The sequence below is a fragment of the Lagopus muta genome, chromosome 3 (assembly GCF_023343835.1).
Source record: "Lagopus muta isolate bLagMut1 chromosome 3, bLagMut1 primary, whole genome shotgun sequence".
NCBI lineage: Eukaryota > Metazoa > Chordata > Aves > Galliformes > Phasianidae > Lagopus > Lagopus muta.
The window spans coordinates 68,695,581-68,723,002 of record NC_064435.1 but is presented as its reverse complement, the minus strand read 5'-3'; the positions used below and the strand labels follow the sequence as shown (position 1 = coordinate 68,723,002).

Below are 27,422 nucleotides of genomic sequence, written 5' to 3'. Positions count from 1 at the left end.
TATGCAAGAAAGCTTCAGATACTGTGGCTGGAAAGAAAGGAATGCAGTTAATCATTTAAAAGAAGACAGAACACGCAAAGTCTATGGCTACGCTCAATAAGAGATCCAAATGCTTTGGCAAGTGTTCTCGCTTCACAAACAGGAGCTACGGAGCTCCTCTCTAACTGCAAAAAATATAGGATGTTAGACAGTGACTTAAGAAGAGCTCCTAGAAGAGAAGGTTGAAAATTATTTCTACTACTAAATTTTGTCCTCACATTTTTTCTTCAAATAAGCCAGATAAGCTTGATAGGAGGAGGATGTAGAGGTGAGTACCATTAGCTATTTGAGAGAACCCTTGTCAAGTACTTTCAAAGACCAAATAGTTGGTCTCGTCCGCACACAAAGGTATGTTAATGTCATATCTGCAAAGTACCACTGAGTGAACAAGATCAATGTGCAACCAACTTGACACTTTCTGAAACAGTTGGAGAGACCTCCCATATACTGCTGGGAACTTTGGGGCATCTAGTGATACCTGTAGAGAAAGAAAACCCTTTGATGCATGCTGTTACGCTTTTAGCAGTAATGCCAGTGAAAAACTACATTTTAATTCAATTTTGAGTGTTGAAGGGATATTGGATCTGTTTCAGTCTCTGAAGGAAACTCAATCCATTTTAAGTAGCGGACATGCTGGGGCCACTCCATCAGCTTGCTCCATCTGTTTTAAGTTCACTCTATCTTCCAAAGCTCTCTACAGCTCAAAGTTCAGTTAACTAGTTATGCTGTCTTACTGCCCAAGTAAGGTCTCAAAAGGACTGAAGTCCTTATCCATTTACATAACGCTGGATTTTTCACTTTGTTTCTGAGACTCAGATCTCTTACTTAACTCCTACTGGTAAAAAAAAAAAAAAAAAAAAAAAAAAAAAAAAAAAAAACAAAACAAAAAAAAAAACACACCAAACCAAAACCAAAACAATTATTTTTCTGGAAGTCAGTGTAAATCACTATTATGACTAGCGCAGGCTTATCACATGGCTCCTGCACGTGTGTAGTAATCTGAAAAAAATCATTTTCTTCAAAATGGAGGGATGATCAAATTTCCTACATATACACAAAACTTACAATTTTTCATTTTACCAAGGTTTCAATAAGCATCCAGCTGAACTGAAATCTTCAGATTCTACATACAACTGCATTTTAAGTCACTCCAAAAACACACAGTTCTACTAAACCACAATGAGACCTTTCTGAGCTTCACCTTCTGTGCACATGTAAAATTGCATGCCAGATGTACTGCACATTAAACAATGGCATCACCATTTCCTTTTCTCTTAGGTGCATCCTCACATTTATTAACCAATTTACCTTCAGCCCATCGTACCTTTAAAATGCTAATGCATGCTATGCAACAATATACATTTGCCTTTGACAGGCCAGATAATGATTTAATTGAACAAAAAAATAGAAAGAAATGGTGGTACAATCAGTTTTGCGAATAAGTTATACTATATTTATGGCATTGCACAGCCTTGTAATGACAGTCTGTTGGCATTGCAGAGAATCTTTGCACAGAGCTTGGACAAAAGCATTAGCAAGAATAATTGCATTTCATATGCAAAAATTAATAGGAAATCAACTAACAGTAATATGTTATTCATATGCTAATGATTCTAAATTGGGTTGATGTATCATTTGTTTCTCAAAATTACTGCAGATGCATACGTTAATTTACAAAGACTCCAGAAAATACATATGGGGAAGAAAAACTAGCTCTACAGTTTACACAGAATTATGAGAATGGACAGTAAAACTATCAGAGGACACCCACAAGATAAGCAGTAAAACTTAATTAGAAAAACAGATTAACAGAGCAACAAAAGATTGCAGTCTTTCACAGAAAAAAATGGTATGAAAAGCAAAACAGAAGCTTGTGATTTTGTTGAAATTATCCTGCTAGTAAAGTAAAATAGCAGACATCCTTGGATACATTCGCAGACTATTCGCATGTCACAATACCATTTGCAGGCACACTAACACTTCCATCTTCTATTTTTATAACTGCTGTCACAAACATACTTGTTTTCCCTACGACACCCAGAAAACAAATGTTCAGTTTTAACATATAGTGACCACGTAAGGTTACATTTTAAAATAACCTGGAAGAATATTTTAAAAGGAAGGAAGACTACCAGTAAATATACAAAGAAAATGGAGCTATTATTTAAAAAATTCATTATACACAGATAGATTAGGTCCGGCAGCCTCTAAATTACAAAATACAGACAATGAGTTACTCTTCAGGAGTAAACCTATTTACTGCAATTGCATTTTTAAAGAGCATTACCATCATGGATCTCATTACAGCTGTGCATAACCCCTGTAAGTACTAGGTTTACTTTGCTTTTTTTTGTTTGTTTGTTTTAATTATGAAAAGAAATATAACTCCAGTTGTCGTTGCAACATATCAGTCCTGGGCTGCCCAGAGAGATTCCCTTAGATGTTTTAGAAGCATTACTGAATTCATTTGCGACCGACCAGAAGTGATCTATCAAGCAAAGGGAATTTAACAAAGCCCAAATCATACACAGATTTTTTTCCCAGACCTCCCATATTCTGAATACCACAGTACTCAACACAGTACAGAGCTGGGATGGAAAGCAGATATCAGGACCTACTCCAAAAAGAGTATTTCTAAAGGAACACATACTCTGCTGGGTAAAGGCAATCTTCCAAAACTGCCACTCTCTGCAAACATGGAAAATAGACAAAAGCATAAAATTGTTCAGATTTTTTTCTGATCAGAAAAATGTGAAACTATTTGACTTGGAGGTACAAATTAGAGAAGGTCTATAGAAACTAATATAGAAACTAATGTCACAACAGATTAGATTCTAGAAAAAAAGCATAGAATTGACAGAACAACTAACAAGGCTGATTTTTATGATGATATTTATAGTAACTAGAGGAAGGTTGTTTGTGAAAAGCTGTAGAAAGGCCTCAGAAGACCAATGCCAGCACAAAACAGCTTGCCCATCAGCTGCCTCCAAGACCTCCTGAGTTGCTTCCTCCACTGCTGCCAGTCACTACACTCCCCACTTCTCTTCAGAGAGAACCACGTTTTCACTGGGCATAGGTGGCAAGGTTTGGGGAACTGCACAGAGCTGCACAGGAAACCTCTGCAATAGACCAAGTGCAGGACACAGCTGAGCCCAACAACAAAGCTGGTCGTCCATCGGGTCGTCCACCCATCAAATCCACTTCCCTCCAATTTGGAGATGAGGATGTGGTGGGGGACCATGTCAAAGGCCTTGCTCAGGTCCAGGTAAATAACATCGGTTGCCTTCCCTTCGTCCACCAATGCCGTCACTCCATCATAGAAGGCCACAAGATTAGTTAGGCATGACCTTCCTTTGGTGAAGCCGTGCTGGCTGTCTCGGATCACATGCTCGTTCTTTATGTGACCGAGCATGTTGTCCAGGAGGATTTGTTCCATGATCTTCCCAGGCACGGAGGTGAGACTCACCGGCCTGTAGTTCCCCGGGTCCTCCCTGCTCCCCTTCTTGTATATGGGAGTGACGTGACCCTTCCTCCAGTCATCCGGGACCTCACCTGACAGCCACGACTTCTCAAATATGATGGAGAGCGGCTTGGCAACCACCTCAGCCAGCTCCTTCAGGACCCTGGGATGCACACCATCCGGCCCCATAGACTTGTATTCATTCAGTCTAAGGAGGCACTCTCGGACTTGCTCTGCCCTTACAGTGGGGAGGGATTTACCTCCTTGGTCCCCACATAGAAGTTTGGTGATGCAGGGTTCAGGACACATGAGAAAGAACAGAAAACAGCATCCAGAGAGAGCATAAGGGAACAAAAGGATGAGAAAGCATAGTCAGAGAAGAAAGAGGTACTCCATGGTGAAGCAGCTATTCACTGCAGCACAAGGAGTGCCTGTGCTGGAGCAGTGCATAGGCCTGAAGGCCTACGGAGATCCCAACTGAAATAGAGGAAAACTGATGAGGAGGGGGCAAGCAGAGAGGAACAGCTCTAGTCCATGTTTCCACAGCCCCGTGCAACCCTGAGGGATGGAGTGGAGTCAGGAGTGAAGGAGAGAAACTGAGCCCTGGGAAAGCAGGGATGAAATATGCTGTTTCAGTGCTGGTTTTTTTGCTCCTCACTACCCAAAGTTATACTAGATGACAAAAAATTTATTTACCTTTTCCTGCATTTAGTCTCTTTTGCCTGAACTGGTAAGCAATTACCCTGTCTTTACCTCAACCCTTCAAAGCTCAAACTTTCTACTCCTTCTTTTCCTTATTTTCCCTGTCTATTCTGCTCGATCAAGAGAGAATAAATGAGTTGCTGGGTGGGAGTTTGGCTGAGGGACAAGGCAAACCTATTACAGTACCACACCGTTTGCTAAATACTGCAGGAAGCTTCCTGCTCAGTGCAGCAAGAATGCTTCTGCTTGTCAGCCATCCTTAGAGCCTGAAACTTCATTCAGCCATGTAAAGTCATCAATGGAATGATTTTCTGCTATCTTTTAAAAGACAAATAAAAACTACTGCACAGATTTGGTCCTGCCTTACTGCTTGAGCAGTCAGTTGATGAGTGGAAGTGAGAAAGCTGATAATAGTTGAGTTTTGAAAACTTCAGTGACAAGGGGAGAAACTTTGAAATAGTCCACAGAACCACAGAACACTGGATTCCTATTTGAGACTGACTTAATAGAGCATCCAATAAAACCACCTGGATAATGACTTAACCAAAATAAAATCATTTTTCACACCATATGCAGTTTAGCTGAAACAGTATGCCACAGGACTTTTAAACAACAGAAATTTACAGTGCCTCAAAAAAGAGTAGGAAAACTTATAGGTGGAAAATTTATCAAGCGCTTTTAAATGCAACAACATCCATTCTGGTTCATTAAGTAACTGAACCACACATCTTCTTGTACTGAGACAGATGTTAGAGAAGTATCATCATATGCATGAGTGTATTTTCCACTTCACACACAAACTATACAGCAAGAAAATATTAGGATAGATGTAATTTCTTTTGGCTCAGAATATCTACGTTCATCCTTTTTATTCCCAGCAATCTCCTTTATTCTGCTTTTTTCTCCCCCCATCAACTCTTACTTCGACAAATATTTAGAAATATTATTTTTGTACCAGGAGACTAGGTTTAAATAATCTCTATCATCTTTCTACCTTTTCAGTTTTCAAGATGTTTCCTAAATACTGTTTTATTCAGTTACGCTATGCGTTAGCATAGTTCTCTTTTTTTAGAATTTCACACTGCTGTTGTGTTTTAGGGATTGCTTTTCCTTTTCTTCTTTTAACCCTCCAGAGATGCTCACATATAACATTCCGGATTAAGTAGAGATCTATAGGTTTAAGCCTTCATGAGATTGCCCTAATCAGATCAGTTAAAAAATAACAAGGAACTTAATTAAAAAATTTGACCTTTCTAAGGTCTTACACCTGCATTCCTATTCAGGACATACTGTAACACGTAACAGACCACACTCCACTGTGACTTTTCCCCAGCCCATATGAACATAGCTAAAGTCTCCTTCCAATTTTGTGTTTGGCATAGTGAAAAATACCTCCCTAAGAATCACTAGGACTTGATCTTGCTATTTGTATTATAGTGCAACATAGGATAAACTTTCTGAGAACACTATCTAGAAGGTAGTTGGCTCTTTCTCATTTTTTGAGGTTTTTACTAAAGGGGTAGCTATTAATGGCTATTTAGAAAATGGTAAGTGAATAAAATACTTGATAAGTACAGGAGATGCCCTGCTTTCTATAGAGTAAAAGAGGAGAAAAAAAAAAAAATCAATTTACGGGTAGAGACACAGAAGAAAGAAATTGAATGATATTTTAGAGTTTAGAATGCATTGAGGGCCTTTTAACAAGAATATCTGACAAAGACTACGGATGCCTTAAATGTCAATGACAGAGGAAAAGGAAAGATTCGTGATATAGTTATTTAGAGAACAGCTTTAAGCATTCACAACGATGAATCTGGGAAAAGTCAGCTGCAATTCTTGGCTCCACCAGATTTCATTACTTCAGAAGAGAAAAAGGTAATCCAAAGCAGTGTATATAAATATCAGTGTGAGAGAAAGGCAAAAGTTCATTAGAATACGCTGCAGCCATGAACGCATGGCTGGTAGGAGAAGACTCCTACACAGAAGAGAAAGAAGACAGTTGCAATTCAAGCCTTATCTAGTGTCAAGGGAGGCATAAAAGATTACCAAATTGCTGAGACAGCATACTTTCTTGTAATTTCAGGATAGAAGATTTTAGGGATCTAGCTGGCTTTACAGTAATCAGACCAAGGATATGAACATTGCAACCAACTTGTCTCGGATCAGAGTAATGTCCTACGCAGCTAGCTAACATGAATTAAAAATATTTAATACATGAAAGTATTTTAAATGACAATATACATTTTAAATGATGTGCCACGGGTGATTTTCTCACTTCTAGAGCAAAAAGAGTTAAAATACAGCAGACTTATTAGATTTTAGCTGCAACAAGTGAGTAGAAAGAACTTGCCTTTGAATGAAGATCTTCATTTTCATTACATGCTCATATAGCTACATTCAGAGAGTATAAAAAATTCTTTGTAGAATGGAGTAGTGATAGATGAATTAAGTAGGGAAGTCAGTTCCAATCCAGTGCTGGTAAAGAGCAGAATGGAATTAATTCTACCTGACCTGCAAGAATTGGATTTTTAAACTAACTTACAGAATTGCAAAGGTGAAAGGGTAATAGCACATCATATTTCAAAGTCTTCTGAAATGTCAAATTGAACTTAACACTAAACATAATGTTGCCAAAGCATTTTAACATTACAGAAAATCACCTGGATCAACTGCTAGAATCATGAAAATACAGAATATCAGAGCTAGCAAATATGGTCTATAAGTCATAATAGAGAAAAACAAGCTTGTTGTTCCATTAGAGAAGTAACTCTAAGCAGGAGAAGGAGCAATAATCTTCAAGTGCACAGAATGCTGTAATAATAAGGAAAGGAATGAAGACTATTCACATCCTCTATGAAATGCACTAGCAGTCCTAAAATGAATTATAGGGTATTTAAGTTGGATGACTTGAAAAATACTCCCCAAAGACAAGAACTAATTGCAACAGATTATCTAGAGAAGGTGTAGAACCTCTGCATTTTGAAGAGCTGGATAGACAGATACCTGTGGAGTCATTTAAGTGTACTTGCTCCTGCCATACAAGGAGAAACATTAAATAACCTCTTCACATTTGAAACTACTTCTGCATTTTCAAAAGCATTCTGAGGTTAGATAAAAACCTTCTACTAAATTATATTTTGAAAACAGACCTAATAGGTCTGCTTCTGTTCAGAAAAATTGGTGGGGTGTTTTTCATTATACACAAATCTCCCATTTTAAAGGGAGCAAACTAAGTTCACAAATGGGTTTGTACATAAGAGGTGAACGTAAAAGTGATAAACCATTAAATCTACAAAGCAAATAAAGCAAATCATCTTTGCTTTCTATCTCACTTTTCTCTTCACGCTTGCTTTATGATTTTTAATTTCCATAATCAGAAAACACATTCAAGTTGGAGGAGGCCAGAAAGAAGTCAGTAGAGGGTTTGGTAAGGCTCTAGAAGGAAAGTCAGATTTCCATGGATTTCCTTGAAGTGGAAGTTCAGGATAGTGTTTACTTCCCCTGCTACAGCACTTTTAAAAAGTTAAGCAAATTTTTTGTCACAGTGCAAAACTGATTTTCAGTTATGATCATACAAAAAGCTGCTTTTCAAACACAGTCACCTCAAAAGCTTAAGCAGCTCCAGTTTTTCAGTTTGGCTCCTACTGCATCTGCTACCAATCAGACTTCAGAAGAACAACAACAAAGACATTTGTTGATAAGGACAGTTGTCCACATTGTAATTTAGATTTATACAAGCCACAGTGTAGTATTTAATGTTGTGGTTTAAAATTTAGCATAGAGTGAATGAGTTCCAATCCAGTCCATTGGCAGATTTAAAAATGCAGTTTACTAAGAAAAACATTTGATTATTTTGAGTAGCATATCTGAAATATCACAGGATCTCTCACACTGGTTTCTACAAAGCTTTTGATCAGCTGGAAAAATAAATTCCATGCTACTACCAGGCAACTACTTGCCTCAAGTGTCCTTAGTTTTGAACAGCAATGGTCAGAAAATACGTTGCGGGTACACACAGGCCAAAGCACCTCAGATTTGACAGAAACCTTTCAGTTCAATCAGTAAGAGTTTTGGCATGCCTGTATCATTTGCCCTCCCCTGCCACACAAATAGAGTATAATCCTCTCAACCTGAGTGATTTGTTATTTGAAAGAAAGAGACAAAATATGACAATACAAAATGTAGTCCTTAGAATCAGAAGAGCACACAGGTCATGAACCTCTTTCAGGGAACTTCTCATTATCCGTTTTCATATGGGTAAGCATCCACATGCACATTATACATATACCAAATACCAAAGGGCTGCTTGAAGAGAAGCCTGGTAACTTAAGGGAAAATGCTGTTATAATCTCAGTGTCTGAGTACAAACTGCTAAAACTAATGAAAAGATCTTCCTTTGTAAAGAAAAACCAAAGAAATCTTTGAGAAATCACGCAGCATGTAAAAAAAAAAAACAAAAAACAGCCAACAAAGAATCATACCTACTTTGCACTGAGGATAAATGCCAGCTAGGAAATAAGAAACATCAGGTAAAACTTGGTTTGTGTTCAGGTTTTAATTCTGTCCTGTAAAGTCTAGTATAAATGGGGCTGATTAATTACACTGATCTTCACCTTGTCTACACTTTTCCCTGAATCATAACAAGAAAAGTTTGATGAAGAGGTTGAGCAGGAAACAAGAAGCTACTGCTATAATGATTTTCCTATTACACCAATCAAAATCAAATCACACACAAATCAGATATCCGTGCATTGAAAAATCCCAAATGAATCTGCTTGGAAAATATCCTGCAGAAAGATGGAGAAGTTAAATCTATCATTTCTGCAAGTACAAGCTTGAAATAACTGTAAATGAAGTTTTCCTGGCTAGACAGTGAACTTCTATTCTTAATTCTTGAAGACATTTTTTGGAATAAAATGCAGAGCAATTTCCTTAAGAATTACAGAAAAGCTAACAAGTCAAGGCAAAAAAGCACGCTGCCACACACAGAAACTTCATGGACTAAGATGTTCTTCATGAACACCACGATGTTCAAGCTACTTACACTGTTGTAAGGATTTCTATAAAATGACTGAGATGTACTACAGGTTAAAAACAAAACATTGGATGACGCCTCTAAGTCAATAAAATTGTATAGTTATACACATACAATATGCTATAATCTCTACTTTTAGAGAAAGATGCTTTAATGTAGAGACCTGAAAATGACATATAAGGAAGATAAGAAAGGGATCCACTCTAATTTAAATAATTTGTAGATAGAAATAACAATTTTAAAAATTAGGCAATTAATCATGAGAATAATTAACAATTGAAAACTTTGATCTTGCTTGCCAAAAGACGTTCTTCTTAGAAAGAGAATTACATTTTAGCTATTAATTTTAGTTCTCACGATGAGGCTGACAAAACCACAGGTGGCACGACAAAAATGAGCATTTGCCTGCCAGCTGTATATTTCATCAGGATTATCAGGGTACCTATGAAAGTGTGACAATTAGTACCTGTTTAAACTACACATTTCTCTTTAAATGAAAGCAAAGCAGCATGACTCACTGTTTTTTCTGAAGATGTTACATGATATAAATTACTGCAGATTAACACATGGAGAAGTAGCTGAAATCTCATCTATTTTCCTGCAAAACAGTAAGTGACCTTTTCACTCTACAAAGTGCTGAGGTAAGAACAAACATGACAAGCAGGAACTGCAATGTCTCTGTTGAGCAGTGCAAGAGACACTTGAGTATGATATTTGCTAAGCCATTCATTTCAAAATAATGAACATCATGAATGTCTTTGTATATATAACTAGACAGCCAGTGACGTTACCTCTCCCTCTTAACAATGAGATTCCCTTTGGTGAAAGGCACAGTTTATAACACTTGAAAACATTGTAAGCCTTACTTCTACTCTAGGGATCTCTCATAGGACCTACAAATCATTTAGCTGAACAAAAATCTGAAAACAGTGCAAGAAAAGTAGTCTTTTATAATAGTATTTTTCTACAAATCTAGGTCATTCCTCTGACCTTTGGAAAAAACACTGAATAGGAAATATCCCATAGGCAATGGACATCTTGAGTTATTCTGAAAATTGAAAAAGTTCAGGCAGAGGGCGAATCAACCGCCCACACCTCTCCAGGACTCCAGCTCAACAGGGATGATGCTTCTAAGCAATTTCTAAAACAGTGAAGCAGAACAGGCGAAGAACTGAGTACCTCTTCAGCCCAGTCATCAAGTCATCTGTGAATCTTCTACCACCACCTTTGCTATGGCTTTGTTTTTCTTTTTTTTTTTTTTTTTTTTTAATCCAGAAGTCATGGTCATGACGCAAAACTAAAGCACAGTAACCAGTAGATAAAACATGCCTGGATGTCTTACTTGTCATCCTGTGCTGCTAAGACTGATCCTTTTGCCAATAGTTGATACATTGGCTAGTCCACTGCCAAGGGCCCTTCAAAAAAATCACAGCAGTGCATTTTGCATTACTACGAAAGCATGAATTGTACCAACAAATCACATGAGCAAAAATCAAGAGGGGAGGAAAAAAAAGCAGTTGCTGCTCAAAAACTGGAAGTTTCTTGATGAATTTACTGAAATGTTTGCAGCAGTAAAGAGGGCGGCACAGGAATTATAATCCAATGGATATGAGAAGAAAAACAAAAAACATATATGGGAAATAATATACTTTTATGGTATAACCAAAGCAACACAAAACAAATGCAACCACTTTAATGCATCCCAGGTGCCTCTCAGCACCTTTTTTTTGGTCAGAAACGACAGACACTTGTTTGTAATATTACACTGACATACTTCTTGTTACCAGATGCAGAGCACACTAATCTTTAGCACCTCCTCTTTCAAATTTCCTAGTTAAATAATAGAAATCATAATGAAACAACCATATTGAGATGTCTCCGCTACAACTGAAGTGAATGAACAGTATAGTCACTATGAGCAGAGTAAGTGTTAGGAATAAAATTTACAGTGCATGTAACAATGCTATTAATAGAGTTAGATTACTTAAAAAAGTGGAAAAATTCTTCAGGGTAATCCAGCAGCTATTCACAGTCACAATTAATGATGGTTAAAGTCTCAGTTGCTCTACTACCACTACTGGGAGAATCCTAATTATGCTCTATGCTTTCTTTACATGAATTTAAATACACTTTTTTTTTTTTTTTAACCCCCAGAGATACTAAAAAAAAAAAAAAAAAAAAATCAAAAATAAAATGTTCTAGAAATTGGAGAGCTACTATAGTCACCACTTCTACAGTAAACCAGTCCATCAGAATAGGTTTAGAGAGCACAAGACTGTGTTGTAAACAACTGAAAAACAGATTGACTCATTTCACTGGGATTTGTAAATATACCTCTGGTAAGAAGGTGGTGAAGTAGCGGCAAACTGGAACTAAACCACAGTACCATTCTGAATACATCTTATTACCAGAATTTGTCCAGCCCAGACTAAATTCTTTAAACTTCTTATAAAAAGCAAAAAACAAATAAACAGAAAAAAGAAAAACCATTTCAAATAATTTTCCTGTTAGGGATCACACAGGTGTAGAAATCCTAGTAGATGAGGTAGCAGAATATCACATCCCAACCTTAGCACAAAAACCTAAACCCATTAAACTAAACAAAGAGCTTGAGCAAAAATACTGCAATCTCTGTATTTCTCCAGCTGCTGAAATGTTGACGAGATCCAAAATAACTATCTTTGAACTCCTAACAGCAATAAAATAGAAGTAAAAGAATAATTGCCATTTCAAAACAATTAAACTGTGGTGCTGCTATGCACTTGCTCATTTTTCTGACAGACCTAATGAAGCAAAGATGTATGTGATGCAATTATTTTTGAAATAACTAATTGCAAGTTCTCTTCTGCATCATATTAAAGTTACAGAATATAGAAGCATACAATGGAAACTACTATATTAAGTGTGCCCTGATAGCAGCCTTTCAGTATCTAAAGGGGAGCTATAGGAAAGAAGGGGACAGACTCGTTAGCAGGGTCCATGGTGACAGAACAAGGGAAAATGGCTTCAAGCTCAAAGAGGGCAGATTTAGGTTAGATGTAAGGAGAAAGCCTTTTACAGTAAGGGCAGTGAGGTGCTGGCACAGGTTGCCCAGCGCTGTGGTTGATGCCCCATCCCTGGAGACTTTCAAGGTGAGGCTGGATCAGGCCCTGGGCCACCTGATCTAGCTGTGGTGCCCCTGTTCACTGCAGGGGAGTCAGACTAGATGGTCTTCAGAGGTCCCTTCCAAATCTAAGGATTCTGATTCTATGATAAAGCTGAGAACAGTATCAGAGAAAGAGGAGTTGCCAGAAGGTTTTCTGCTTAACAGTTTTAACTGTGCTTACACTTTTCTGCGCTGATTAGACTGTGTTAATTAACGTGGACTGTGACTGTTACTATTATTGTAACTGAAACACCAGTGATTGTTCGTCATATTTCTGTTGAAGACATTAGATTAGATTCTGAGCTCTGTACTTGCAATATGACCCCTTTAGCCCACTATAAGAGTTGAGAGATAACAACTGGTCTAACTGAATCCTGAAGATCTCCCAAGCACCCAGATCCACCACCTTCCTGGCCAACCTTTCCCCATGCTTAACCCTTCTCCTGAGGAGGAAGTCCTTCCTTCCAGTCAGGATTTTCCCTGTTGCAAATGGTGTTTATAGCCTCTGATCTGTTCACTCTGCGTCCCCGAGAATGAACTGAGCACATCTTCTCCATAAACTGCTTCAGGCAGAAGTCTGCTGCTAGGTCCTCACCAAGCCTTTCTTTCCGTAGCCAAGCATTCCCAGTTCCTCTGATGTTCTCATCATCTTGTCATAGTCTCAAGCTCCCTAATTAATCCTGTAACCGATCCATTAATCCTGTATACTGTAGCCATCTTCCATGTGGCTTGCCTCACAAGAATTGGCACTTCCTCACAATAGCCTTTAATTCTGGTAATGACACATAGATTAAAAGAAAGGACTAGCACCTCATCTGTGTGTATGCGTACAGACAGGCCTGCAGTAGAAAATGCATTCTAAAATTTAAAAGGCCAAAACTAATTACCTCTCATTTTTCCTGCTTACTAACCTTGAGAGATGCACAAAGAGGGGAAAACCAAAAACAAGGAACCCTCAGAAGACCTATTTTATGTTCACAACAATATTAATAGCCTACATTTTAAAATGCATTAATTGAACATCCAGGTACCCACATTTTATATATTAACTCCAAATAATGTATTTAAAATACTTCTTTACTAACAGCCTCAGGTCTGAGAAATGTATGAGGTTTCTCTCATTTAGATTCATTTTAAGACAGTTTTGAAGTATTGCAGTGCTTGTAATGAATGGTATTGCTTCACCATGTTTCAGTGAAAAAATTAAAACGCCATTCAATGTTTTAAAATCTCATTCATTTTCAACTGCTACTTGAGCACTGTTTCTAAAACCATCATTATGCTGCCTCCTTTGAAAAGACAGCATTTTAGGGAACACACTGAACACCTTACAAACATCTCTTTGCTGTTGTAAGAATTTCTTCGTCTGTGTTTCATAATGCAAAGCACTAGAAGGTAGAGAAAAGAACAATTATGTTAACTACCTGCCAGAGTTGAGATCTTCCACTCAGTGACAGTGAGTCATTACCCCTACAAACTGTCAGCCAAGCTGCACTGGTGAGACAAACATTATTATGAGAGGCTATTTTAAATATTTATCTTGAGATAAGGCTGTAAATCTACAGAGGTCAGAATAGGAATAGTTTCACAATGCTCTTTTAAATACACTGAAAAGATAGAAAAGCTGTACGAGAAGCACCAAAGTAGGCATTTAAATCATGTCTTTTGCCACAGGAGTTAACAAACCTTACAACACCAGGAAAACTAAAACCTGCAGAAAACCCTACAAAAATTCAGTTCATAAAAAGGCATTGCTCACAATACATAAACATCTAAACATACACACATAGGAAAATGACCATTATGTAGGGCAAACCCAGCCCAAGCCTAAATAATACACCTATGCAATAAATCACAGGAAATCATAAAGGCCCTAAGGGCTCTGATTATCAGCCCTGACCAGCATCACGTGGGCCTCCAGCCACCACCTCTTATCCACTGGCACAGGAGACCCCTTTTAGCTCACCCATGGTTCTTCAACTCCAGCCTAAGCCATGGTGTAAGAAATGGCTGTGGACCCTTGGCTGACTTTCCAGTTTCACTTTAGACCTGCCTAGCTACTATTGGACCTAGCACTGATCCGTGGAACAACTTAGTTGGCCTCAAACATGCCACATCACCACAAACTTGCCTGACATTCTGAACTCTTGCTCGACACTGGCTGACAGCATTGGGTGTGCCCAGCTTGTATTGTAGGATGAAGCCCTAGCTGGTGAGGTCTCTGCCCTGCAGAGAGATGTTATCACCAATGGTTTTCTATCCATTAGGGTACAGCTGTGCCTTAACAGAAATACAGAGCAGCATGGGTACAGTATTTCTAACTTATATCTGAATATACATACGTGCACGTTTCTTTTTCCACCAGATACCACTGTGCATTCATCTCCCCTGATAACACTGAATGCTGTGTTTCTCTCAAGTTCTTTGGTGTAACTGTCAAGTAGTACCCTGATACACTTATCTATTGATACAATCAAAATGGTGTTCACACAAAGGTTATTCAAAGGCAAAGAAAACAAATTTGAAAAACGAGCTATGGAGCTACATCTGTATGGTCCTATTCTCAAACAAAATAAGTGGAAGTTTATGGAACAATTTGGAATAAATTGTCTTTTGAAAGCAATTACAAAAGACACAATGTCAGTGAGTGCAAATTTGATCTGGAGCCCTAAGTATTTAGAAGCACATCCTACACTCTACACTTGTGTGAAAGCAGCCTGTGGTGCTTCTCACCAAAGTAAATTAATATTGTGATTGCATGTGAAAGATACGTCAAATTAAGGGCCATACTACAACCTTACATGGGTTAATAAAGGCTTTGATCAAAGTCAATGTTTTCTAACACACACCTGCTCCTACTACTATTTCAGGGTACCTGACTCAATTCTCTGAAAACAGTCAGCAATATCATTGACTTGCTACCTGAATACTAACAAGGAGGATGATCTTGTCTATCTCTTAATAAAAACAATATTAAAAACACAGACTAAAGTACAATCAGTTCTAAACTAAAGTTTGCAGACATGTAAATACATCATCCTGGAGAAGAAACTCCTTCTCAAATGAATCCTCATTTACCTCTACATATTTAAGTATGTGGCATTTGTAAGTATAACGGCAACAATCGTAATGAGATGGAAAGTGCAGCAATGACATCAGAACAGCAAAGTCCCAGGCTACAGCAAGTGAGGATTTGCTCGAATACAACAACCAGGAGCACAGGGGTAAAGGAAATAAGCTGCTTACCTTCAGAAGCCCTAGGTATGCAAGGATCTCCACTGAGAAACCCCTACCTCCACTGCCAACACTTAAATGAGTTCTGGGAAGGGGTGGATCCTGGCTCCATCCCTTCCAGTCACTCAGGTTCATTGCTTGCAGGTGAGTTCCCCTGGGTTGGCCCTGCCTTCCCACCAGGTGCTCAATCACTGTTTCAAGCTATGACTTAGCATTTCCACTACAGATCTACAACCCCTTGGATTTTTTTTATTAGAAAAACAGTGACATAGGTTAAAATACATATGAGGTTGAGGTAATTAAATAAGGTTGAGGTATTAAAGAAATATATGTAAGATTTTGTGGTTCATCAGAGGTAAAAAAAAAAAATAAATAATAATAATCTTTAATATTTATTGAATACTTAATTTACTCCAGTTTAATGAGCCATTGCCATATCTACTGATAATAAAAATGCCTAAATCCACACCTGCAATAGACTACTTAAAAAGCATGTAGATGCCTTCATTCATTTGATATGTTTGTCAATGAAAAACAGTTGCTTCTGCTTTCCATCCTGCTGGACTCTAACATAAGAGATACACAACTCCTAGAAAGAACAAAGAGGAAGCATTCCAGCATAGAATTCCAAATATTTTACTTCTCTGTGTTGATAGACTCTCAACTATGTTTACAATACCTTCAGAAGTTCTAGGAAGCCAAACTGATATCTCTTCATAAAAGTTAGCAGCATCAAGTAAACAATACACATTTAAACAAACCACCAGCCAGCACTTCTACTCCATCAGTACTGAATCCTGCAAGAACCATCCTCAGCCTTTTGAGAGCACCAACTGACAGTCTGTCCAGTAACACTCCATCCTGATTCCTACAGATACGCCAATGCATTTCCTGTACTTACAGAAAAACACAATCAGTAATGGAAGCCTAAATCTTTACAACTCTGCTCAGGAAGCTAAGAGCTCAGGTCTCTCCTGATCAAGAGACTTTGATGCCTGCTGTGAGTTGTAGTGTTTGATTACAGCAGCTGAGCCTGGGCACAGAGGACAGCATTAAACTTCCTCTACTAAGTTGCCATGAGTCTAGAAGCAATCACATCATCCTCATGTTTCTGGAGACTGTCCCATCAGAGTGGTACTTATTCCAGACTCAGGGCATTAGCTGCCCTGCGCTCTGCTTACAAGCAATCTTGCTAGTATCAGTTATTTAGCCTAGTGTTTCACTGTACACATCACGTGGAGGCAGAGGTAGAAAATTATATGTACACAAAACTTCTTGTGCAATGATACCTTATACAGATTTTGAATCTGATCAGTGCCTTTATTTACTGTGAAGTGTTCTCCTAAGGACTACCGTTAATGTCTTGCAGCATCTTCAGCCAGTATATGACCCAAATGCACAGCAGAATAAGGCTAGTTCTCTGAACACGTAACATCTGTTGAAGTCACAATATAGACAATTCATTCACTTTTTCTGCTTTACAAAATGTTCGTGATGGATCTTAAAGGTAGCTTTAAATGGCTGCAGATATTTGTGAGACAGACATGACAGTTAAGGTCGGTTTGTTGGTAAGGGCTCTCTTTTCTGACCCTTAACAGTTGATAAAGTTCTAGTCTGGTGACCTTGAGAGCAAAATATACCCATCTTCTTTACTACTTCATAAACTAATTTGTATTTCAAATTTTCTTAAACGAAGCACCTATCTGTCAGGATGATAGGCACAGTAAAGAACCTGCAAAGAGACAAAGAACTATATAAAGCAATCAGAGAAGCCTTTTATTCAGCTGCTACAGTAAATGACAGATAGTCTCATTATGCAATTCCCCTAGCTCCTCTTAACACACCTGACCCCTGGAACTATATCACATGATTCATCAGTATTGTAGTCTCAAAAACAGTGCAGTAATATCTTCTGGCAATGATTTTACCATACTGGTCTTGGGCATGAAAAACTAACGATTCCCAAAGCCTTTATATTCATAACACTGCTCATCCAATGAAAGGAAAAAAAAAAAAAAAAAAGACATATAAAACAGAATCTATAAAGCATTTTCAACATTCCTTATACAAAATATTTTCATATATTTAACAACACAAATAATTATAATGCTTTCTTAGATGCAAATTGCACACAACTCTGTTCAAAAGATTTTGTGTATTTCATGAAGTAACTTTCAATGAGCATTCTTCCATTGGCAAGCCACATCATAGAGCACTGAACAGGAGATAGCACAAAAACAGCAGAACAGATCAAACATGGGTGTAACCTTACCTGTTGCCGCTTCTCAAATTCTAACTTGATCCGGGATTTGATGCAGTTGCATGTGTCCTGATATGTCTGCTGCAGTGCCAGCTCCATCAGGTGTTTGTGGTATGCTCCAGCCAAGTTTCCACAGATGAAAATGATCACATTAGCCAATATCTAGGGAGGTTAAAATAAATAAATAAATAAATAGCTTCAGGGAATTTATTCAAATAAATTAGCAGAATATAGACCTAATCTGAAGTGAAAGATTGCTGCAGTTATGTATTTTGCTTTTGTCTGATTCCTAGCAATGGTTCACCTTTTACAAAGCCTTCACATCCAGTGGCAAAGCAATTATACCATTTTCACTGAGTGTGAAATAAGAACATAACAAATGTTTGCCTATTCTGTGAGATAGACATTTAACAAAAAAATAAACTCAGTTCATGTTCTGCATCCACTGCTGAACACCAATTAGGTGGGATCTACTGCTGAAAAGTGACAGCTATGGCTCCTAGAAACACCAGCAGCAGCCAAGTGACTGCCATCCTCTTTTGGCAAGACGCTGTCTTTTGCAGTGCTGTAGGATTAAGGAGTAAAAATACAACATCAACAACCTGGCCTGCATTTTATGTCACCCTGAACCACCATAAGCATTAGCTATGAACATCAACCTTCCTGAGGATTTTCATAGTGAGACATGATATCTTTCTTCCAGAATATACTTTTAGCTGCTGCATTTGCCTCAAAAACACAACACTAAATTTATAAAGTTTACACTTGAACTTACAGCAGAGTGCACAACAACACATGAATATGAAAAATAAGTTTTCTTTAAAGTGAGATAAAAGTAGTTTAAATGAAACTTTTATTTTGAATTGGATGACAAAGAGATGACAGTGCAAAGAAGAAAATTTGAACTCAAAACTGTTTTATGTTTGATATGTCACAGCACTCTCAACAGATGTAGATTAGTGAACAAAAATTTATGTGAGAGGTTACAGTGGAGGGGTAATGCATGCAAACTGGCAGTTACAGTCACAGCCTCTCTGGGCAGTCCGTGCCAGTGCTCCATCACTCACACACTCACATGGTACAGCAGTGCTACCTAATGTTTAGGCAGAACCTCCAGCGTTCCAGTTTGTGCACACTGCTTCATGTTCCATCACGGGGCACCACTGAAAAGAGCCTGGCTCTGTCCTCTTTGCACCTCCCTTGCAGGTATTCACACCCACTGATACAACCCTCCCAATCCTCTACTCCAGGCTGAACAGTCCCCAGCTCTCTCACTGTCTCATAAGAAGAGTTGCTTCAGTCCCTATTTTAGTATCTCTCCATTGGGTTGTTTCTACTATGCCTAATTCTTTCTCATTCTGGGGGGATAAGAATGGGACAAAGTACTCCAGGTACAGCATTACAAATCCGTATGTACAGACCTGTGTTCAAAAGCTGCACATGCACTTACCAAATGTACTATCCAGATTCATAAAGCTACAGATTATTCAATGCAAAACTGCAGGAATATAATCAACCAAAACTAAAAAAAAATACACGGAGATAGCTAGATGGAGGAGTAAATTATGAGTATCATCTTTGCAGCCATAGAAAAACAGATTACAGTTTTATAACTGAACCAGATGAAGTGAGAAAATAGATGGAAACAAGTGAGTGACAAGCAAGGAAGCTAATTAACCAGGCTTTTCAGATTCTCAATGGGGTAATACAGCCCACATAAAGCTATGTGCATGCTCCCAGTACCTGAATTAGGCTGTTCAAAGCCTCTTGCCATACACAGTGGAGATGTAACACATAAGTGAGTAAGGGAATATATAATGGAAAAGGTGTTGAGAGCAACCTCAATTCTTGTGGCTAGGCAGAATTCATTCAGAAATGTATCACTAAGGCATTAACAGAGAAAACTTACAAAAATGGGTGAAATGGTCTTTTGCTCAGAGCAATAGATATTTTGTCTGTGTTGCTTGAGCATATATTTCTGTTTCTGCCAGTAAGTTATTGAGTGAAACATAAAGTAGCTATAAAAGGCTTAATGGAAAATAAAAATACTTGCTGAGTGCCTCCCTTCTCTTAAATCTTACTTTCTTTTTTTTTTCTTTTTTTTTCTCCCTGAGCAGCAGCCCAGTTTTAACATACAAGCTGGAGATGAGCATCATCTGAGGTTTGCAGTAAAGTCTCACATGCATTTTCCTGGAAGACACAAGTTCAACGTTTTTTGGACCAATGAAAACTGTACTAAGGTTGCTGCTTCCTAGCCAAGTATTCCAATCAGTGTGCAAGCATATGAAATATTCCTCCTGTTGTTCTGTCAGGTGTCTGCTCTGAGAAGAAGGTTCCATGCTCGGAATCATTCCTGGATAAAAGCACTTAGAATGAATTCCTAAATAAAAGCAGCTTTGACATTTCTCTGAGCTAGAACTCTAAAAATCCTGTTCTCTTCCCATATATCCCTCCCTTCCTCCAGCAGATTCACACTGAAAGAGAAGTGCTGTGACCCTTCTGGCAAGAAACTCTGCATTTTGCTATGAGAACTCTCATCAACTGTGCATGTAAAATTATCATCAAAAGCCTTTACAAAAGAATTAAAAGGCACCCAAATAGACTACACAACATGGTTAAGGATCCTGTCAAGCACAGTAAGCACAGTAAGACTGAGCTACAGAAAAGATTGTAACACAACAGCAGAAACAGTACTGAATGACTTCTAAAACATGAACCTAATTCATCTTTAGAAACAGACATTTTAGGAAGGAAAGCAAGAAACAAAACACCCCCCAGTAATATCCATGAACTATAGAAAGCTTGTACTCCATTTTCTAGATGTAAATACTGAGTCACACAGCAGTCCTACCATCTCTGAACATACAGTGGAGAGGCAAGTCCACCTCTTGGGCTACTTGGATTCCTTTAAATGTATGTACTGACTGTATACACTGTGGCATTTTGTACTTAATGCCTAAATACAATGTCTATTGAAGTTGATTTAAATATGAATTAAAAAAAAAAAAAACACAAAGCAAAGACCGACTAGGTACCACCTAGAAGTGTCTTCATATACTCCAAGTGCCAGCCTGCACCTCTAGTCACTCAAGGATGCCTGATCTACCATTCCTGATCTCTCTCTTCTTTGGTATGCTAAAAACTACACATGCTTACAGGCAACAGGGCACTTTCTGAATTGTATTTTTACATTCAAGCAGATATGTTTCTCAATATCAGTGAATATAAAATGGTCTGATGTCTAGTGCTTAACTTACAAAATAGATTATATTTAAAAGCAAATGAAGACAAAGTAAAGTAGCTATGACTAATTTCTCAAGAGAGTTGTAAAGTTAACCGAGTTGTTTACAAAATGCAGTCTGTTATATAGATTACCCTGTAATAGCACAATTTCCTATTTCGACTGATAAAAGCTGCCTACAAATGCATGTGTATACAAGTAAGTACTATGGTATATAAGGAGTAAAGATTTAAATGAAAGCTGAGGAATGGACAAGAGAGGGTATAATTTATAATGTCTGCATGGAAATTAATGGGAGACAAAGAATTATTGTATCACTGTCAAGGTGCAAGTTCTCTGGCTCTGCAAAGACAAATTGTCTCTCTCCCCATTGGATCTTTTTTTGATGGACTGTGTGACAAAACAAGTTAGGAAACAAGTCTGTTTGCTTGGTTTATTTAAGGTTTTAGATTCAGGCAAAATTCAGCCAGAAAGTATACTCTTCACAGTTAAAAGAAACTGAAAAGCAGAATCACACAATCACAGGAACACCAAGGTTGGAAAAGATCTACAAGATGATCGAGTCCACCCATCCACCTATCACCAATAGTTCTCACTAAACCATGTTCCTCATCACAAAATTCAAACGTTCCTTGAACACCTCCAGGGTCGGTGACTCCACCATCTCCCTGGGCAGCCCATTCCTGTGCCTGACCACTCTTTCAGAAAAGCAGTATTTCCTAACATCCAGCCTAAATCTCCCTTGGTGCAGCTTGAAGCTGTTGTCTCTCTCCAATCACCAGTTACATGAAAGAAGAGGCCGACCCCCAGCTCACTACAACCTCCCTTCAGGTAGTTATAGAGAGCAATAAGGTCTCCCCTGAGCCTTCTCTTCTCCAGACTGCAATCTCAGCTCCTTCAGCTGCTCCTCATGAGGCCTGTGCTCCAGACTCCTCACCAGCTTTATCGCCCTTCTCTGAACCCACTCCAGGGCCTTGATGTCTCGCAACGAGGGGCTCAAAACTGGACACAGAACTGGAGGTGCGGCCTCAACAGGGCTGAGAACAGAGGGATGATCACTGCCCTGTTCCTGCTGGCAATACTGCTTCTGATGCAAGCCAGGATGCCATTGGCCTTCTTGGCCACCTGTGCACACAGCTGGCTCATGTTCAGCCGAGCATCAACCAATACCCCCAGGTCCATTTCCTCTACACAGTCTTCCAGCCACTCTTCCCCAAGCCTGTAGCCTTGCCTGGGGTTGTTGTGACCAAAGTGCAGGACCCACATTTGGCCTTGTTGAAATTCATCCCATTTGTTTCAGCCCAGCCATCCAGCCTGTCCAGATCCCTCTGTAGGGCCTCGCTACCCCCAGGCAGATCCACACTTCCAGCCAACTTGGTGTCATCTGCAAACTTACTGAGGGTGCACTCAATGCCCTCTTCCAGGTCATCAATAAAGATATTGAAGAGGACAGGCCCCAGCACCGACCTCTGGGGAACACCACTTGTGACCAGTCTACAGCTGGATTTCACTCCATTCACCACCACTCTCTGGGCCCAGCCTTCCAGCCGGTTCCTCATCCAGCCAAGACTGTACCTGTTCAAGCCATGGGCTGCCAGCTTCTGCAGGAGAATACTGTGGGAGACAATGTCAAAGGCTTTGCTGAAGTCTAGGTAGACCACATCAACAGCCTTTCCCTCGTCTACCAGACAGGTCCCTAGAACACAGAAGGTGATCAGGTTGGTCTAGCAGGAGGACCTGCCCTTCGTGAACCCATGCCGGCTAGGCCTGATGCCCCGGCTGTCCTGCACATGCCACGTGATCTCCCTCAATCTGCTCCATAAGCAGCACTTAGAAAGGATATGTTTAGCCACAGAGTTCTTAATTTGCATGGCCACCACACACAATGACAAATACCATTAATTTAGTAAATGTATCAAAAGATTCTCCATCTATTGCACATAATATTTTGGCTCAGGAAGATCTGGGAAGTAAAAATCAATTCTTTAATGACAGTGACATGTTTTAATACACTGAGGCATTTGAATCCTCAAATGCTCATGAAAACCACAGTAAAAACATGCAATGAATGAACTGAAGAACTAGGAAGCTTCAGTATCCCAAGATCCTTTGTCTGTATCAAGCAGAAACTCAAGTGCTTTTTACAGGAGGATCAACAACAGTAAAAACAAATTGCAATTTTGCAAGAAACAGCTCATTAGAACAAAAAGCTAAGAACAAAAAGCTAAGATTTACTTAAAACTAGGGAGTAAAAAAAAAAAAAAAAAAACATTACATTTTATTCCAAATACCAGCAAAATTCTATATATTTTTCAACTGCTTCCAAAAAAATATTAAAAGGCCTCTTTGTGGATGCACACAAAGACCTTTTACAAGATAGGAAGTTACAAACTTGTGACTACATGACACTGTCTAATTTGTTTGTGTAATTTGCTTCTTAGCTGCTGCCATCAGAGCATTGTGGACATCAGCAGGATATTCCTTTTCTGTAGTATCTGTGTTATTTGATGTGTTTTTCTTTTTATCATTATTATAGAACTGAGGTTTCTCATTGCTCCAGGCTGCTTTGTGGAATGACTAGATTTATTTTGTTCAGTTCTGCACATATAGAGAGCTTATCTGTATGCCAGTGTGTATGAAAACAGATCATAAACTATAAATTCCCAAATCAAAACAAACAAACAAAAAAATAATGCACAAAGAATCAGAGTAATGGTTCCTTTAGAACACTTTGCTGTAATACACAATCAATATAGTTGACTGATAAATGACCTCATACTTTTAAAATATTAAAATATTTTTTGCCAAAAGGAAACTCATTTCCTTCGCTCAGAAGAAAGTCAGCCACTGCACTCCCCTTTTTGCCTCAAGGAGGAAAGTTATTTTGTGTTTCCATGTGCCTCGTGGTTCATTTTATTTTTTTGTGACTAAAACTGCTTGAACACATTTAAACGTGTGACTGATTGGAGAAAAAAGAAGAAATCCACAAACCTATTCTGATGATGTTAGGTAAAACTAAACATTTTGAAACCAGAATCTGTGAACAAATTTATGCTATTTTCATCTGGAATAAAATCTTAAGTGTTATCCTAAAAAGACAGAGCTCCATGTCTGACTTTTAAACAGCCTCGGTCTTCTCCAAGAAATTCATCTCCTTCACTACTTAGTAAAAGACTGAAAATTGTCATATGTGTATCTGACCAGCTGTCAAGCTAAATGTGTAACAAAAGATTTCTCCTCCCTATCCCACAACAGGACTATTATCATAATCACCTTCCTGTACTATCTACTACCCTTTATTAAACTTCTGTATTAAATAAATCTCTCTAAACGCCTTCCATTCTGGTCAGTCTTGCAGAAATGATTCAGAAGTTTCAAAAGCTGCCAGAAGAAGGATAGACTAACACAAAAATGAGCTGATAATCACTTCAGCTTCATTTCTGTAACAAATGGTGCTAAAAATAATGTATTAAATTACACAACATACTACAACTCATTACAAGGCTTCTTCCATCTTCTTTTTGTTTGGACTACCCTAATTTCTAGAGTTTTTGTTCACCTTTCTTATTTTTAAATGCACAAAGACAGAACTGTAGTATGTTAACAGCCATTTCTGGTTCTAAAATAGCAAATGATCAAAATCAGTATGAGGCAACAAACTGTTCAGTAGAGGACTGAAGACTTATTATTATCGTTATTATTTCCTTAAAAATCAAAATGCATGCTACATAATTAAATTTTAATTGAAAAGTTATTCACATATCATTAACATGTTAAGAATGATGGAAAGTTATTTAATTAAGCATGTCACAGTGGTAAGAAGATTTAATAGCTGATGGAATAAACTAATTCTGTGAATTCAGGACTTTATATCACTTTGGGATTCTTGAGTTATTTTCTTTTCAAGTACTTAAAAACTTAATAGTCAGTTGTTACTGACAAAATTAAAAAATAAAAATGCAAAAGTTCAACTCTTCCTGAAATTAAAACCATCCAGTTTCTGTATTCAAGATTAGGGGGAAAAAAAAAAAAAAGAGAGAGAGAAAAAAATAGTTCAGTGTATGTTACAAAGTATATGCTACATATTTCCAGTTATCAATATACAATGAAATTAAAATCAGTGGAGATCCGTGTTACATGAACAACCTACAATATCCTTCTGTCCTATCGCAAAATGCTGGCAATTCATATATTTGATTTAAACTTATAAACAGACAACGGTAATTAGACATTTAGAATAGTATTTTATATGATCTCTAAGTGAAATTATGATTCATGAGACTAGTGTTTTAGGCAATTTTCTTCCTCTCTCACTATTCCTAATGAACTGGATAAGATTTTTATAACATTCAGTCTTCAAGTATTTGCTGTGCTTGTCTTATGACTAAGGCAATCTTTGTCAACTTCATTTGCAGCCTGTGCTGGTAAACAGTGGGATTTGCCTATGTACTTCAGGAAGAATAAAATGCAAAAGAATATACATGATAATGTATAGGTAAAACTGAGGAAAGAGATGAGCTACAGAAATGGATTAAAAACTTAATAATTGGTTTATATTATGAAGTAGACACTCTAAAGTCTTCATGCTGCTGCTTCCAATTCATTCCATTTGTATTTATCTTCACACGAAAGATACTATTTTCTCTATGTCATGTCTCAGACCTGCAGAGATGTCATTAGTCACGTCAGATTTTCTCTTTCAGAGTGCTTATATGAAGTACATTGGATATCCTGAACAAAAGTATTTTCTAAATTACATGGTGGGATACATTCTGACTAACATCTGAAAGATCAACACAGTAGCTCACTTTCACAGCAGTACTAACGACAACCCCTGCAGAGCAGCATGTGGTTACACATTACAGATGCCTAAAATACTACACAGCATTATAAAGAACAGGCTGCTACTCTTAAAATAGCTGGGAGCAATCATTAAACAAATGCAGGTATTGCCCAGCAAAGAAACAAATTCCATGCTTCCACATTTATTTGATTCTTTAAATGTATGAACCTACCATTCATCCTTATCTTCTGTTTCATATTTTTTAAAGAAGTAATTATACAAGCATTGATCTTTCCTCTTGGCTGTTCAGTTGCCTGAAAATACTTGGGCAAAGGATTTTCAAACGTCTTGGAAATCCAAGTAGAGCTATCAATTAAATCAACCTCATTCACATTTGCTGATGCCTTCAAACAACTTCAAATCTTCAATTGAAGACCTCCCTTCTTTCAAAATATTATATATATTTTTAACTTTCATCTAAACGCTCTTCAAACTCTCTTCTCAACTGCGTATTTGCATACAAAAGCATTCTGCAACATCTTTTAAAATATTTTTGTATGGACTAAATGTTTGCATTTTGGCAGACAAACTTCAGCAGGGTAAACAGATTCCAAAATTGCTGATAATGCAAGTCTGATTACATGCTAATAAACAGAATGACTTTCACTAGGAGTAAAAATTGCCACAGCAACAGGTAAATTGAAATAGACCGGTAAGGATTTTGTAGCTAAGCTACTGAGTATCCAACACAAATGTTAATTGTAATTCAATGTTAGTAGCTTATATATGTAGTTCATATAATAATTGAAGAAAAAAAAAATCAGATTTCCATATCATCATTTTTCAACAAATTTTCAAATATTTTCATTGCTCATATTTTAATTTCCTCTTTCTTGGGATCAAAAATACTATCTAGAGGTTTTGCTTTAGAAATGAATCTGCAAATTCTACATACTATATAAAAAAACAGATTTTATATTATGAATGCATGTTGTGAAAACGAAATGACAGTGAAGATGGCAAAGTCTTCCCTTCCAAGGAATGAGTTTTAGAAATCAAACGGCTTTAATATTGTGAACATGAAGACAAAGTACACAAAATTTGGTGGCAATGTCATTTCCAGGGTGACCTTGTTTATGATTACCTGCAGCACAGCCCTACCAAGTAGGTTTTGCATTTAATGCATTTATTACAGGTTCATTTACAGTTTGTATACTACTTTTCTAAGTCTTTTACAGAAGACAAAATGTGTGATTATTACTGACATCCATCATGACACTTTGCAAAAACTGACAGGCCCCCCTACGTATGAAAAAAAGTTACCAGCATATAAAGAAAATATTACAATTTCCAGATGATTACAGTCATGTTGTTGCTATATTTATTAATTTAAAACTTTGTTATAAATTTTACTGGAATACTGTTGGAACACTATTGATAAAGTGTTAAGAAGCATATGAAAATACAGTCTATCTCTGTGAATTCAAATAGCAAATAAATTGCTCTCTGTAGCACTCTGAGGA

General features: G+C 37.8%; 1 protein-coding gene across 3 annotated transcripts in view; it reads right to left on the bottom strand.

The window, feature by feature from the left end:
- ADCY2 (adenylate cyclase 2) overlaps positions 1-27,422 on the bottom strand; it is a 205,591-nt gene that overhangs the window by 93,072 nt on the left and 85,097 nt on the right. For all 3 annotated transcript variants that reach the window (XM_048939390.1, XM_048939388.1, XM_048939389.1), the window contains one exon: positions 17,888-18,037. In XM_048939390.1, coding sequence (XP_048795347.1) covers positions 17,888-18,037 — 150 coding nt within the window. The remainder of the gene's footprint in view (positions 1-17,887; positions 18,038-27,422) is intronic.